This window comes from Poecilia formosa, unplaced genomic scaffold (assembly GCF_000485575.1).
Source record: "Poecilia formosa unplaced genomic scaffold, Poecilia_formosa-5.1.2 Scaffold1, whole genome shotgun sequence".
Lineage (NCBI taxonomy): Eukaryota > Metazoa > Chordata > Actinopteri > Cyprinodontiformes > Poeciliidae > Poecilia > Poecilia formosa.
In genome coordinates this window covers 352,935-370,277 of record NW_006799940.1, presented here as the reverse complement: position 1 = coordinate 370,277, position 17,343 = coordinate 352,935, and the positions used below count along the sequence as shown (strand labels likewise).

The 17,343-nt window shown below is 36.1% G+C and overlaps 1 protein-coding gene across 6 annotated transcripts in view; it reads left to right on the top strand.

The window, feature by feature from the left end:
- LOC103153066 (DNA (cytosine-5)-methyltransferase 3A-like) overlaps positions 1–17,343 on the top strand; it is a 54,017-nt gene that overhangs the window by 2,428 nt on the left and 34,246 nt on the right. For all 6 annotated transcript variants that reach the window (XM_007574029.2, XM_007573887.2, XM_007574186.2 and 3 more), the window contains exons 2-3: positions 3,776–3,994; positions 12,041–12,148. In XM_007574029.2, the coding sequence (XP_007574091.1) occupies positions 3,926–3,994; positions 12,041–12,148 (177 nt within the window). In that variant the 5' untranslated portion in view covers positions 3,776–3,925. The remainder of the gene's footprint in view (positions 1–3,775; positions 3,995–12,040; positions 12,149–17,343) is intronic.

Sequence of the window (17,343 nt, the reverse complement as noted above, 5' to 3'; positions counted from 1 at the left end):
ATTCTGGATTTTTGCTAGCAAACTCCATTGTGCTGCATTTTAGGCAATATAATGTTTATTTTTTTATTTATAAAAGGAATTTAATTATTTGCATGTTTTACATATTTCTAATATATCAAAACGGTTTAAATGAAAAATCTACAGAATGTGCCATTTTCTTTTTATCTGATTAATTGCCAAAGTTATCAACAGATTAATCGATTACTAAAATTATATAATCTACCTCAGATTAGGCTTCAATTCATCAGATTTATTTATGTGTTTTATATTTTAAAGTTTATGTCAATCTTTGATTCTTCCATGTTGTGAATCATCTCTGGCCCCCATTTTGCCCTCTTTAGAAACCGCCTGGATACACCCCTGCTTAGCAGTCTTAAGGAGGGATTTAATATAAACAATAGTATTAAACTCAGGCATTGATACACTTTTAAGCATTTTCAATAAATTATAACTCACTTTATCATTCTCATTAGTAAATTATTAATTCAATGCTCCACAGTCTGTCTGGCTCAGATGCGGTGCAGTGAAGTGTGTTTTGATGTGAAGTCATTTAATTTTAGCAGGAAGGTAATTTACCTTAACACGATTTGTTTGGATTGTTTCAATGTAATGACTATTTATTATTCTTGCTAGGCTTGTCACAATAACACATTTTGCTAGATGATAAATTGTACCAGAAATTATTGCAAATGTTGAGATCAGTTCACATAGTCTATTAATAATAATGGCAAAAGATAAAACCCCCCGCCAATTTAAAAAGAATATTTAACACTGGAACTGGAAAACATTTTAGATATCCAAAATAAACAAACAAAACAACCAAAATAATAATTAAAATGGATTCTAAAGTTTCAGTATTCAAAATTTATATTTAATAATTCAGTTTAGACGGGAAAACAGGCAAAACTGGCAGGTAATGCAAACTAACTACTTTGTACTTTGTGTCAAGTATTTACATCTCTAACGACTGTAGTCCAAATGGAAATGATCGCGCTAATTTTTATTTATAATGTCAATTAGACAGTGACTAACTGTCTAAATGACTTATTGATGATCTTTGTAATTGAAATAAAGGTTGACTAATGTTTTATATGTTAAACAGTGAAATTAGGGTAATTTTGTTGGTAATTTTTCTTTTGTTGTCAGACCAGTCAGGTGTATATGGTGTGTTTGAGAGATTTCAAAACATAAACTTTTGTTGTATTTTAGTAGAATACTATCACAAGACATTAATAACAGCAATACATTTTGTATGTGAGAATGCATGTTTTTGTTTAGTTTTTAGTGCAAATATCTTAGTCCAGTAGAAATCAGACAAAACTAACTTACAAGTAGCTTTTCAGCAAGAAATAAGAGTTTGTTTTAAGTCAGTAATTATTTAATATTCATGAAAAAAGTATTACCTCCTTTGGCAGATAATTTCACTTATAATGGGAAAAACATTTTGTAATAAGTGAAGTAATCTGACAATGGAACTAGCACATTTTCCTCAATATTTTGGAAATATTTACTTAAAACAAGTTCCTACATCATGCTGAAAAGTTCCATTTCTGTTAGTTTCGTCTTATTTCAAGTGGACTAAGATATTTGCATTACAAACTAGACCCAGAAATACTTGGTAAAATTCAGTTTTTGTAGTTTGTTTTTATCTCCAAAGTGATGCTAGAAAAGTTTGAAAGCTTATTTCAAAAATGCTTGAAAAATGCTTGAATTTTACTTTGGGAAAAGTGTACAAACCCTGGAAAGAGATTATCATGGAAGTGTACTGGAAGTGTAGGAAATGTCTGCTTTTATTGTGAAAAACAACAGACTTTCCTGTTTTGTGCCTCCTCGACTGTCACCACCTTTACATACCACTGAAGGTTTTTCTCTGCACAACTATTTCTCCTCCTCCCACCAGCAAGCGCAGGCTTCTGCCTGGGCCTCTGACTATGGTCTAATTTAAACCACTGCCGTCATGAAGCTTGAAACAATTCAAATCAGTGAATAGTAACTTGCTCTGAAAGCACAAGGTGTGTGCCCATGACCTAAATACTCCAAAGTTGGAGGAGTTGCTTTGGCCAGCTGCCTGGAGCTCGTACAGGGAGCTCCAGGAGTGTTGGGATGGATTATGTACAATCTTTCTGTGGAAAGTTTCCACCCTCCTGTCTTTTTGTTGGCAGCTGCAGCTTGTCTTTACAGTAGGGGGATGTAAGGCCATACTGTACAATGCAACGTGAGCACAGCCAGACTCATTGCTCTGGTTTTCTGTTAGGAACAGATAAGCAGCACATTTGACTCCCGCTTTGAGTTTATTTATACGTTCATCATCATGCGACACCTTTAATACTCGGTTTTAATGTAGATATTTGGGAAATAAGTTAATTATAAATGGCTCACTTTAAGCTGCAGCAGCATAAAATCTAAACATTTTGGAAGGACGACTTTTATAAATCTGATAAAAAGTGAATTTCACAGAATGGACATTCACTCATTTTATGTTTTTAGTACGTAATCTGTTTTATTAATGCAGTTCTGATCTTGGTCTTTCAGTTGAATGTTAAAGATGTTTTGTTTGGACTATTCTCCACCCTGCCGGGTGGACAACCTGGTCTGGACATTCATCCATCCATCTGTTTATCCATCCACGTATCCAACCATGTTCATCCATCCATTTATTCAAATATGAATTCATCTAAATATCTGTCCAACCATCCATCTGTTCATCCAGCCATCCAAATATCCTTTCATCCATTCATTCATTCATCAATCCATCCACCCATGTATTCAAATATATGTTCTTTCTTCCATTTATCTATCTTTCTATCCATCCAAGTATCTGTTCATCCTTTCATCCATTCGAGTATCTGTTCATGTGTCATCCATCCATCCATACATAGATACAGTTCAATGTCATTTCTACCTTCATACTTTTACATGTTTAAAAAGAGTAATGAAATATCTGGATAATTTGGATCTGGGACAGTGATTTCCACACGATAAACGTGGAGGAACCCAGTTTCCTTCCCCTTAGCCAAATATGAAGTCAGATGGTGGTACAGATAACCAAGCAGGTGATAAACTCCTTTTTTCCCTCTTTTTGAGAGTTTTCAGACTCTGAAAGAAACAGGATTGCTGGTTTCTGTTTTTACATACATGGCTGATTTGCAATAAGGCTGCAGGTGAAACGGCTGATAAAAAATACCTTAAATGGTTCCTGCCAGCCAAAAGTCTGTCAAAAATACATGTCAGTGAGTCTGTTTCATACACAAATCAGATTAACTGTAAAAACAACCAAAGCTGCTCTTTCATCCCCTTCTTATTTTCATCGCTTCATTCACAAACTTCCAAAAACAAAAGTCAAAATCATTCACTTGTTCTCAGATAAAAGGAGGAGGCTTTTATTTTATTGGTAACTGGACACCCATGGGTTCTTACTGCTGTTTTGCCCAGTAAATGAGAGTTTTTCATAGCCACATCAGTCTCTCTGACAGCTGTGATGACAGCTACTCTCACTATTAGTTTCTCTAGAGAACACCTGTGGGTGTTTTTGCCATTTTCAGCTAAGAGTTTGGATGTTTCTTTTTGCTCCTGTCCATCAACTGTAATTCACAGGGGCAAACATGTAACTGATGCGCAGACGTGGCTTCCAGGTTTTGGCGTCTGTGTTTGCTTGTGTGCATCGGAGGGAATTGTGGCTTGAACTAGTCATGAAAGAAGACAGTGACGTGCTTGAATGGAGATTGACACTTTACTCACATTACCTTGTTTGTTTTTTTCTTTTTCTCTCCTTCAGGAGAGGGTAAGGCCAGAAAGAAAGAGAGACCTTCAACCCACCGACAGATTGAATGAAGCTGCACCTGGAGTTTCTGAAGACCCTCTCCATGTTCTGATCTGCTCGGTGTTTCTTCTTAAGAAAGTTGGTGTCACAGAGCCGCTTCCTGCCATGCCGTCCAACAGTCCTGCCGCCGCCGAGCCGCCTCAGACGCCAGAGAATGACACTTCCAACGACTTGGTGAGACTAACATGCTGCTCTTATTAGCTAAATGGACAAAAAGATGCTCTGTGACGCTTTGTCTGCCAAATAGTGCTGTATTTTTTATGACAAATACTTGAATTTTAGTTAATGATTGTAATGGTGAGCTTAAGGTTGATCGATAAATCAGTTTGATTCATTGAATTGTTTGCTTTTGGAAAATATGGATTTTTTTTCACCAACACACTCTTTGGGTAGTTCAGCGTGATGTCATTGCGCCCAAGGCGGCCATCTTGTTTCACAAGTGTGTTTTGCAGCTTCTGCTTATTTGGACTTTGAATTCAAGTCAGATCTGTGATGGAATATCAGGGCCAGCCTAAGACTTTTTTTTAATTAAAGGAAAGTCGTAATATTAGGAGAATAAAGTAGTAATTTTATGAGAACAGTACGACAGTGTTAGGGCCATGCAAATAAAAAATAAAAATTGCGAGGATAAAGTTGTACAAAAATAAAGTTGGAATAATATGAGAATAAAGTCATAATATTAGGAAAATAGAGTTGTAACAACACTTTTTTCTCATTATAATACAACTTTATTGTTGTATTAATTCAACTTTATTCTTCTATTATTTTGACTTTATTGTCATACAACTTTATTTGTAATTTATTTATTTATTTTCATTTTCTTAGAGTGGTGCTAAAGCTCTGTTGTAGAAGTCCAACGCAAAAAATAAGAAAAAATTTAAGTGAGGAATGTTGAGCATCTTGTGAAGTTATACTTTGGTATTTGTTTTACAGATAATAATTAATGGAAAGACTTAAATATTTAACACGTTAAAATTATTACCAGAACAACTTTTATTTCGTAATTTTAAGACGTTTTTCCTGGTAAAATTACGTCTTTGTGCTAATACTATGACTATATTCTTCTGAATAATAAAAACTTGTTGCCTGACTCTAATACTCCTTCGTTCAGCTCAGAGAAGGGGTGACTGAAATAAAAGCCACTGTTTAAATATATGTATATTTTTAAAGAAAGCAAGAAAAAAATTGATTAAAGTCCAAAATTAGATCTAGTATGACAAAAAAATAACATTTTATTTTTAAGCCAACATTTTATTTTTAAGCCATATCACCCACCCCTAACTATATCCAATCTTATGATAATGTTGCACCTTGTCCTAATGCTGTACCATTATTTTCAATGCTTCTTTTCTTATATGTAGAGGTGCAGGACGTCTGCTGCTATTTTTGCAGCTTTGGTTAATGTTACACTGGTCACGTCTCTTACTACAGCTGTCATTAACACTGCTGCTCTCCGTTAAGGATCTTGTGTCAGCCAAGAAACACAAAAGAGCCTGGCAGGCAAATGAGAGTTTGTAATAATTAAACCTGGAGTTATTTATTTACATTCTCTGCAGACCGTTTTGCTTTCCACATCCTTTGCAACATGTGGTAGACATGAGGAACTTTAGTTTTTTTTCCCCTCTTTCTTTTACACATATGAGCACGTAAATGTTAGCATGCAGTCCGACAGGTGAAAAATGGTTTCTTTCACTTGCACCCCCGAAGCTCTGGGCGGTCCTCGTAAATCAGGGAGAAGTTTGAAGTTCATTCTATACAACAGCCACATAAAGAGCCGTCTCTCTCGTTTACTTCCATGTTCTCACGCTGGCCGAGAGCCAAAGCAAAGTTTCCCTTATAGAGCTGTTTCTTTTAAACTTCCTGAGATCTCTAACAAAGACTTGAGGAAAGCCCAGAGACAAACCAGGGGAAGCTGCTGCGACAGCGATGTGGGAAATTCATGAAGATCCACATCTGACTCCGATGGTGACATAAAAAAACATCTTTGTGGGACCAGAAAATAACCATTTTGCTTATGTTTAAGTTACTTTAATCTTGTATTTTGTGTTTGGTTTTAAGTATACTGCAAAAAAACAATAGTTTACCAAGTATTTTAGTGTAAATAAATATCTTAGTAAACTTGAAATGACAAAATTAACTTGTAAGACAAAGCAGCTTGTTTTAAGTCACAAAATTTTTTATATTAATGAAAAAGTACTACTTCCACTTGCAGATTATTTAACTTAAAACAAGATATTTTCCCATGTTATAAGTGAAATAATCTGCCAGTCCACCCAGTACTTTAAACAAGCTCCAATTTCTTGCTGAAAACCTTCTTGTTAGTTAGTTTTGTCTTACTAGATATTTCCTCTAGAGATTAGATAAGATTTTGAATGTTTGCAGTGTACAGCTTAAAGAACATGTATTTGCTTTCCTAAATTAAGTAATTTGAAGTTTAAACTTCATAATCATAGTATTTTCAGCTTGGATTAATTAATAAATCCCAGCAAACCTTAAACCTTTCCAATTTATCTTTGCTATATGTTTTCTGTCTGTCCGCCAGCTCTAGTAATCGTATATATTACAAGCTACTAACAGACTTTGATGGCTGTCAGCAGACTTGCCTTGGGGGTTGCAATTATATGAAACTGATCATGTGGAAAAACATTCTTCATCCTGTCTCCAAGTCCTTGAAGCTGCAATCTGGAATATTGCATCAATTCTGTTGTGTAAAGATTCACGGGTTGCTTCGTAGCTAAAATCCAGATAAACTGTGTTTGTATTTTGTCCTACTGATTAATTCATAAGGCTGTGATGAACTGGAACAGTAGATTCACGGTAAAACACAAAGAGAATCCAGATGAGAATGGAGATGTAGGAAACAAGGCCACAGGAAAGACGAGAGAGATTGATCGGAGGACAAGGAGGTTGGGGAAAGAGGACAGGCTGTCTGCTGCTGATGGGATCCTCCTCTGCCTCCTCTGGTTTGCAGTCTGGTTGCCTAGAAACTGCCTAAAATAACCTGCCGGGAGACAGAAATAGACCAAAGATATACAGCCAGAATGGTCATTGTTGGTTTCTCAGTCTGTTGGCATACTTTTTAGAGCCCTAGCTGGAGGTTTTTCAGTTTTTTTTCTCTACAAGCTTATATTTGACTTGATTTGATAACATTTTCCAGCACAACATTGTGCTGCATATTGCTAAAATGTGAGTAAATATGCCGTTGAGTGTGCATCGTGACACTGGCATATGCACAGCACCAGGCAGACAGGCATGGAGCCATTAGTCGTTTTAGCCGGTTGCTAAGCTGGTCGTCAACGAAGTGACATCACATTGTTTAGTCAGCACCGCGACCCTGCCGGAGACAGTTGCTAAGCAGTTTCTGCACCGTAGCAACCACACCATTGTCACCATATGATGCCCTTTGTCCAGAGGCTTTAATGAGAGGTCTGTAGAAAAATACTCCAGAATGATGGAACCAAAACTGCCGGACATGAACTGTATTTTAAGGCATTTTCTTTGCAGCTTAATAAAAAAATAAAAATAAAATACAGCTTCCACTTTTCAGTGTAAATGGAACATAAATAGTTTGCAGTTAATCTGTAAATACCTTATAAATAAGAAATAAAGGCTTATGCACTACCAGTTTCTTGCCAAATCTGTTTAGCTACATATTTCATCCAAAGTAACTTAATCTGAAATGTTTAATTTTGCAACTGTAGGCGAAAGTTACATGAGGGCAGATTTGGTTCACTATTTGGCAAGAAACAAGTCGGTTTTGTCTCTTTCTCTTCCTTAACTCTGATTTAAATAAAAAACAAAAAACAAAATGTAATGATTAATTAATCAAAATTAACATTAATCATAATTAGTTAATTATGATTAATTAATCATAATTTTGATTAATTAATCAAAATTATGATTTTAATCATAATTAAAATCTCAAAACATACAAGTTTTGAGATTTTATGTGATGGGCCACAGAGTCATGCATACTTGTAAAAGGAATGGTTTACATAAAAAAAAAAAAGCTAAGTGAATATGTGGTGCATAAGATTTTTTCATATTTGTGGCCAAAGAGTATTTAAACTTAACACAGGAAAGGGTGTGTACGTATGACAGGATGCAACAAGACTGAAAATGATTGTAGTAAGTATGCCGGGCCAGTCGGTGGCGCTGTGATGCTGACCGAGAACGGCACAAAAAGCACCAAACTTCGCCATGTTTATTCGCGAGAATGACACACATGTGGGATAGAGAGAGAGAGACGGAGTTTCGATTTCGACTCACGAAATTGAAACTCCGGCATTTTGAGATACATCCACTCTGAAACCGGTTTAAAAAATGATCATTTCTGCTCTCAAAAGATGCCAAATCCGTGTGGAAGCACAGCCTAAACTACCAAAACCTTTTGTGGATTCACCTAAAATCACCTCGGACGAGGCCTTAAACACAAACCTTCATTCTTCATAATTTTCCAGTTTGTTGCTAAATCTGCTCTTATTTTTCACATCTAGGGCCGCCTTTTCCACCTCAACGCTGGAGTCAGCTAATGTTTTTCTCTGGTCTTCTCATATAGTCTGTGCCTGAGGCAGAGACGCATATAACGAGCTGTCAGATCTATATGAAAATCTGCAATAAAATCCACATAGGAGCCAAACTCCTGTTGGCCTAAAACACTCACAGAAATGGCACACATCATCTCCAGCTTGATGGCATTTAATTACAGTTTGACTGCTTAACTTAAGGTAGAGCAGGTGCAGCTTGTTTTATTTGGCTCTTTTTCTTGTTCTCTTGGGTCTGGTAAAAACATTGCTCACACTCCTGTTCCTACTGAACCAGGCGGATGAAAGACAGAACATGTGGACTAAATTGGATTTTGATCCACAGTATGTTGCACACTAAAATCACTTTTTCTTGAGGGAAACCAGTTTTACGGCGGTAGAGAAGAAGGCTTTGTTGGCTGATTGTAAATGTGGAAATATTTTTTTTGCAATTAAGTAAGTAGGTGACAAACAGTCAGTGACAGAATTTTAGCGAAACTCATTTTTTAAATCATAGGAGATTATTAAAACCACTACCATGCAAATGGTTTCAAAATAGAGATGCAAATCTTTCAGTGTCACAAACCAAATTTTCCATTGAAACAGTTTAGAGATTCTGTTTAAATTCTTAGTGACAAGAGGAAAAGACACTGTGAACAAATAAGTTTATCGAAAACAATTCTATAAGGTTCCACACTTTATTAAAACAAAAAATAAGTTTGTGCATAAAATTTTGCAACTTGAATTCCAGTATACGGTTAGCTTATCTGTAGGCCTGCCGCGATAAACGATAAATCAATTAATCACACGATAAATTAAACCTATCGACCTTATTTTAATTATCGGCTTTATCATCTCTTCCTGTCTTTTTCTCTTTCTGTTGATGACACTGAATGAAAAAAGGCTCAGCTCCGGTGCTCTTCCTTAGTGTAATGTCCAGCTCACACTACACGAGTTGTTGGCGGACTGTCGGCCCATTTTCAAAACCTGACAGAAATCCTGGGTATAATGGTTCGATCGGGTTCGTAGTGCCCTGTGGTGTCCAGCAACATGGGCACAAAGTAATGGCTACAAGTCCAGTTAACTAATTTTAAAATCAGGCATTAATCATTGCTTTACTAGAATCTACTTGTGATGCATGTGGCTAGAATCAGCGTAAAGTTCTGACTGAATGAAAATCATTATAACCTATTTATGTCATGTTAACGAAGAACAGCTGAAAACCTACCGGGTTTATCAACTGCGGTAGCCATTTGGCTCCAGTTCCTCCCCTTGTCATTTCTATATTCGTTGCACGAAATGTTGAATAAATATTAATGTTGTTTCCACATATCATCTCTGATGTCCGCTGGACTTCAGGTTGTGCTGTGTCAGCTGTTTGGGATTTCCCTCCGTAATTTCCCCTCTGATTGGCTACCTGTCACATTCAACGGGCTGCATTGACGCTTCCAGTCGGGGAAACCCCTGATTTAGATCGGAGAGGCCACGGCGATCCACCGTAACACACCACACACTGCAGGTTACGAAATCACCAGCGATAATCGTAGATCGGCCAACGTTCTAAGATTGTTGTAAGGGGAAAATAGGAGCAAAAAAAATCGTGTAGTATGAACTACTGCATTAGGTAGTTGAATGTGCCCATCTTCTCTACATAAATCTAGTGATTACTGAAGGCCAATATAGTATACAGACTTCATATCTGCACTCTTTTGGTTGAATGCAGTATTTATTTCCACTTTGGCTTTATGTTTAGCTTTTATTCAAGTACGTTTTTTGTTAATGGAGACTGAGAATCCATTTTATTTTTGTTTTTGGTTGTTTTGTTTCATCAGTTCCAGTGTTATGTGTTCTTTTGAAAATAAAGTGTATCTATCTATGGCAGGAAATCGCAGGCATTATTAGTCATTTCCATTAAATCAGTGTCAAAAGGTCTTGAAACAATATTATCGTTTATCGCAATAATTTTTTAGACAATCGCTCGGCAAAATTTGTTATTGTGACAGACCTACTTATCTGTCTGGCTTTGTCTTAAATAAAAAATATCAAAGAATTATTCAAAATACATATATACGGTTGCTGAGTGGACACATAATATGATATACTGTATACGCGCAGACGTTCGACTTATAAATAGATTTTTGAGCATTTTGAATCGATTCTTTGTAGAAACTATTTTTTTCTGCACATTTACTGATCACTATTTCTACTTATTACTTAATACTAGCAAGAGAATAAAATACTGTGAAGCAACAACTGTTGCTTTTTTCCAAGTAATGTTAGCAATGTTTGCAGGAAGTCCTAATTTAGTCTTCTTCAGGGTCACGCAAGTGCATGTCCTACTTTCACCTGAATCACTAAAGTTTTCTGTTTGTTTTCCAACCTTTAAAGAAGCGATTAAAACCTAAGTCGTTATTTCTTCTGCTCCATTACATCTGTGTCTTTGCATTTCGACATCTTCCTAAGCCAGTAGTTGAGCATTTTTCCCATCTGTTTTCAGTTAATCAGGTCTGACTCTCCCAGTTTATAATCTGACGTCGATTTTTATTTTAGTGCTTGGGGTTACAGTGCCAGAACATACAACATGAACGGGTCACACCTTTTTTGTATTATCTGTTTTATAAGCTAAAACGGTAAAGTGACATCAACGTTGTCAAAATCAAGTTTCTTTATTTTGGATTGGACTGAAATGAGAGTTCTTACAAAACAACATCTCTGAGAATTTGGGCCAAAAGTAGATTATTCTGTCAGCACTTCCACAAGCTAATTACAGATCTTTTTAACCTTTTCTAATTCAATAATGTTTTATTAGTATTTATCTTGAGACATCTGGTTGTGCGTTGATACCAACTTTAACTCTAATAAAATGCTTCCTGTCTGCTTAAACCAAATCAATTCATTCTAATATAAATATATCGCTAATAGAGATTTTCATGGATAGAATTGAATAGAAGTAGTAGTATTGTGATAACAATAAAAGTGATGATAGGAACTATTTATTACTTACTTTTTAGATAACTGCATGACTGTGACTGCATGACACTACAATTATAGCCAAACACACACAAATAATACTTTGTAAAACCCACTCAATGCTCTTCTTTATGATATAAATCACGTAAAGAAATGGGATTTGTATCAGAAAACTCCACACAGTTACTGCATTTAACCATATGTTCAATTTTATTGATATTTGCTGATGCTCTCATTGAACAATAAAAACAATACTGACAGTTTTAGGGTTTTTTTAAACATCTTTAATTTGAATTTATCTTCACAATGATAATTGAAAACTTATCATAAGAAATGTATCACCATAAATGATAAACGATACGTGATGTGGGTTTTGTTGGGGTTTTCTTGGAAAGTGAAATTCACAATGTGTGTGTGTGTTTTTTTTACCTAAATAAACTTTGATTTTCAGACTCCAGATGTAAAATTCACAGCTTTTTCCTTTTGATTGTTTCCATTGTTTGTTTCAGTGAGTTCAATCTAACCATGTGCTTAAATTCTTTTATTTTTCAAACGCAGAAGTGCCATAAAATGTCTAAATTCTTGCTTTGCTTGCTCTATTTTCCCCCTGAGTGTTTTGGCTTTGAATGGTTGTTGTTTCAATGCGGTCTCTCTGAAGACAGCAGTTATGAATTCATATAAAGTCCCTTCTTTGCATGTGATGTGGGCTCTCTCTGTGTCTGCACAGAGTGAAGACGGAGCAGATCAGGACAGTCCGGAGGAGGGAACGCCAGCGAGTCCGCACAATAAGCGCAGAGTCGGGCGGCCCAGCAGGAAACGCAAGCAGCTGCTTCCTGTGAGTAAACCTGGTCACTGTATTCAGCATGATGGACTACTTTTTCATTTTTAAAAAATTATTTAGCCAATGTGCAAAAATGCTAAATGCACAGGAGTCCAGACTCACACTTTCAGTCCTCATTAATTGTGTTTGACAGTTGCAATCTCCTCACTGGGGATTGTGCGGGTTGCTTTTTTTTTTTTTTTTTTTTTGCATTTTTGTCATCAGTTTATCTTAGAATGGGGATTCCCCTGTGCATCGACTGGTTGCAGTTGCACGCAGTATGTGAACTCTTTATGCACATGTAACTACAACACTGGCATCGTCACTAGCATTATAATCAGCAAGGCTCCAACTGTCACATTTTCCACTTGCCCACTTAAAGTCACAGTGAAACTGAAGTTAAAAGCATCTTGGGAAGCTGACATGCGATAAATCTGCAAGTCAGGCGTTAAAAAGCTGACATTAAATGCTTTGTGATGTTGAAGCCTAGAGAGTTAAAGGCACAGTAATCTTTTTGTCAGTCAAGTTTCAAGCACTAATTAGCATGCTAATTTTAATTAAACTCAGCTTACTCTAAATCGTGCTTTATTTTGAATGATTAAACATACTTATTGATTTACAAAAGCAAACAGCTTTAGTTTTTGGGTAACTGAACCCAGGGAAATTTCATATTCAGTTTTCAGAGGAATAAAGTAAATTTACTCGAGTAAAAAAAAGACCTTTGTGAGCTTAACATCGTGTTATGTTGTCAAAAACATACCTGTAGTGATGCCTTGTTTCTTTCATGCATATTTAAGAAATGCTTTAATCTCCATGACAACCACCTAGTCATGCAAAACACCTGGATGAACCTAGCGCGCCTTTAAGACGTAGCTCCTCCTTGGAGCTGCAGTTTCCAATCGTAAGAGGTCCCGCCTCACTGAGCAGCCCTCCCACAGGACTCCCCCGCTCAGCTCCTTCAGACTAGCCACTAGCAATTAGCAAACACCTGGTGGAACTGTCCATCTGCTGAGCTCATTATAGGAGCTACTTCCTAGTGGAGCGCTAGTAAAAATGTTGTTAAGAGTTAACAAAGGAAATGTTGTGATGACTTCCTGAAGGCGGAGTTTCAGAAAGAGCAGGAGGTTTTAATGAAACGGAGGTGCAATTTCAGGGCGTTAAATTACGAAGTCAAATTTTTCTGAGTCATATTTAATATATATAGCAACAACTGAAAGTAATATAGTTACTTGATTGTGCTATAAAATGTCACTATGTGCCTGAAAAATACATAATACTGCCCCTTTATTTACAGTTCTTGATCATTTGTACTGTACTTGAGTAGTTTTAAACTCAATGCTTTCACTCACTACCTTTCTGTAAAGGTGTTACTCATTACTTCTGTTAACTGTTTTTTGTGTCAGTTTTGTTCCATTGTAAATCAATCAATAAATCAATCAAGTTTATTTGTACAGCACATTTTAGCAATGCGCCAGTTTAAAGTGCTTTGCATTGTGAAGACATAAAAAATGCCGTCACACTGTAAAATTTCACACTGCACCCCAATATGGTAGGTGGCGACATGCCACTTTGAGATCTACTTCTACCAGTTTTATAAGCACAGTTTACTTTTAATTATGTCACTTAATTATTTATCTAAGTGTATTTGCTAATCATATTCAGTAATTCTCACAATTATCAACAATGATAATGTATCTATAAAATAGATGAATATTAATGCACAACTCTTTATTTCAACTGTATTATCATTTCTGAGAAATCATGAACTACGTGGCTTCATTTTTAAATACCGTATCAATTATAATATACTTAGAAAATCTCCTTCTCAGAGTTTTTACATAAATCTGATCACATGTTGTTCTAATGACCAAATTTGCAGCATTTTAAACAAAATCATAACATAAAATCATCACAACATCACCATCATTTGCAACTCACCTCCTCACATTCACTATGGAAAATAAGTTTTCTTTTTTTCTGCTGCTTGTTTGGAACAACAACCCATTCAGCTCCTCACCGTTGCTGCATGTTTGCTTTGTCTTCTTCTTCTTATTTTATGGAGGTCCGCAGCACACTAATTGGTGAATTACTGCCACCTGCTGACCAGGAGTAATACTGAAGGGTTTTACATGGATCTCAACTTCAAATTGTGAAATATTTTCAATATAGAAGTAAGTACTTCAGCCCATTGGCAGAAGTACTTTTTCTTTTCAGTAAGTAATATTTAAGTCACTGTGTTCGATTCTAACTGTTCAACAGACTTTTACGTGTCCTAAGTTGTTTTGATACACATTTATATCAGGAATAATCTAGTTTTGTATTGCAGTAGGAGAAATTGAAAATACCTAAGGATATTATGAAACTATTTTAATTTTAGCTTATCAAAACTATTGTTTTTTAAGCGAACCACTGATCCACAACAAGAGAAGATATGCAGCAGTGATAAACCTTCAACGACTAATCCAGGAAGTTACAGAAAAAGTAGAACAATCCTAAAACGCTGCAGGCCTCACTTGTCTCAGCTAAGATCGGTGTTCATGATTCAACAATAAGACAGAGACGATAAGCAGAAATGGGAGAATTCAGAAGCAAGCAAAGAAAAACTGATGATCAAAAATAACATAAAGGCTTTTCTCACATTCTCCAAAAACCATCCTGATGATCCGCAATACTTTTCTGAAAATATTCTGTGGACTAATGAAACAAACTTTTTGGACAGCGTCCTCTCTGTTAGAAAATCCTGGAGGGAAATGTCTGGCATACAGAGTGGCCTATTCAAAGTCTGACCTAAGATGCTCCTGAACAGCCCACTAGCTTTTTTTCTTTAATAAATGAAATCATCATTTGAAAACTGCAATACAAGCTTATTTAATATAAGAAATATGTAAATTTGAATCAACCAATCTTTCATGCCTCTGGTAAGGCACAGACCCACCAGTGGATATGAAGGTTTGTTTAGCGCATTAACTCTTTCGAAAAAGCCCAAAAACACCTCAAGTGAGTGTAACATTTTTTTTCCAAAATTGAGAAAGTTATTTTGAATTTTATTGTTTCCATCAACTTTTTCTACAATGTGCATTAATAAATTGTTGATGGAAACACGGCTACTGTGACATTTGTGATTGGGATTCATAATACATCAGCATCAGCATTGGTTTCTGCTGCTGTTAGTCATTTATTAACATATCTGTATGTTTGAGTAAAGCTGGGTTGATGTTAAGAACCAATGTTTATTTCCATTTTGTTGCCACTTGTGTTTTTACTTGTGAATGCTTCAATGTTCCTAAAAAAACTTAAAGAAATAACATGTAATGATCCCAGATTAGTGCTTAAATAGTTTAGGAGTCACCACAATCACATGTCCTCACTCATAAGCTATTATTTATGCCAATTATATAATAGATTATCTTGATATAGTTTGGTTATTAACTGGCAACCTTCCAGTCACTAATTGTGAAACATGTTTCAGAGTTGTGTTCTTGTTATCTGTATGTTTGTTGTGTTTATTCAGTCGCTCTGTTTTCGGCAGTTCCTTTCGCCCGTATTTCTGTCTCTGTGGCTTTGAGTTGACCAACTTGTTCAGCAGAAGCTGCATGTCAGCGTAGATCAAACAATCCCAGACAGAAGGAACAAACACCACGAAAGAACGTGTGTGTTTTTCCAAAAATGTGTGGGTGCGTGCGTGCGTGCGTGCGTGTGTGTGTGTGTGTGAGTGAGAGGGCAGGTTTGATCATGCTTTGATGTCTGAGCCCTGACAAGGCGGGCAGGATTAATGTGAGTCTTGTCACATGCACGCACACACACACACTCTCGCATGCACACACACACACACACGCACACACACACACACACACACACTCTCGCATGCACACACACAGCATGAACAGGACTGCAGTTAAAACAAACATGTGAGAAATAAGTCTTCACATCTTGACCAGTACCTTTCCACTGGCATTCTCTGTAATAACACCATCAATCATAGAGGTAAATAGCATTTGTACAAGCAGAATTATGTATACAAGTTTTTAGTGTTTCTTCGTCTGCAACTATGTGTATATATGCATATAACTAGAAACACTTTTGTGGTTTTTACTTCAGAAAGGTTTAAAATACAGTAGTAATTAACTGCCATATAACTTTTTTAGTGATTTTAATCAAAAACCTTCACAGTTAGGTGTAAAAGGTGGGGAGAGTAGCAAAAACATTTACTCAAGGAAGAGTAGCACTACTTCTGTCTTATAAAGTTTGAAACATTGGAGGTGTATTGTGACCTCATGACAACTCCAACTGTCATGATCTGTGTTTCTGTGTATTTATTTTAAGGTTTTTCTGTGTTCAGTTTCTGTCCTGAGTCTCTGTTGTTTCTGTGTCTTCCCTGTTGATTGCTTCCCAGGTGTGTCTCATTCCTTGATTACCCTCCCTGTGTATTTAGTCCCACCTGTTGTCTTGGTCTCTTGTCGGATCTTTGTCGTATGTCATTTTTGCCACCACAGTTGAACTGTAAAGTCCTGTGTTGGTTCAGCTCTCGTTTTCAGTCCTCTGTCTTTCCGTTGCTACCTGTGTTTAGCTGTGTGCTAATCTTTCTGCCGTGCTGCCTGATCTGGACTGTTTTTGAGCATCTTCATTAAATTCATCATCATCACCATTATCTGGTTCTCAGCGTTCATCCTCACCACAACCACCCACAAATCATAACACCAACATGAAAAATAATTAAAAAAAATTATTAGCCAAGCTTTTTTCACATTAAAAGTGCTATTCCGGTAAAATTACATCTTTTGTCTGCTAATTTTATGACTATGCTCTTGTAATTAAACAAAGTATTTCGTAGCCTGGCAGTAATACTTTGGTGTTCAACTTAGAAGGGATGATTGATATTATCAGTTATTTGTAATTAATTTTTAGGGAAAAATTTGATATAAAATTATTTTAAAAAATGTTCTGTGCAAAACCAAATTAGCCTCTCTAAAATTGTCTTTAGGTGAGTGTGTTCGCTTGATTTCTTGTCCTGTTACTCTGTGATGAAATGTTGATGGATGGATGGATTTTGGCCTGTTTTCCTCTTTAATAATGAAGATGGTGTACAGTAATTCTACATTATTAGGTCTATATAAATCGATTTGAAGCTAAAACAGTAACAGCAACACTTCTGCCTCTCATCTTCCTTTTGTAAAGATGCAGTTTCATTTTAGCAGTTTTTATGACGATGT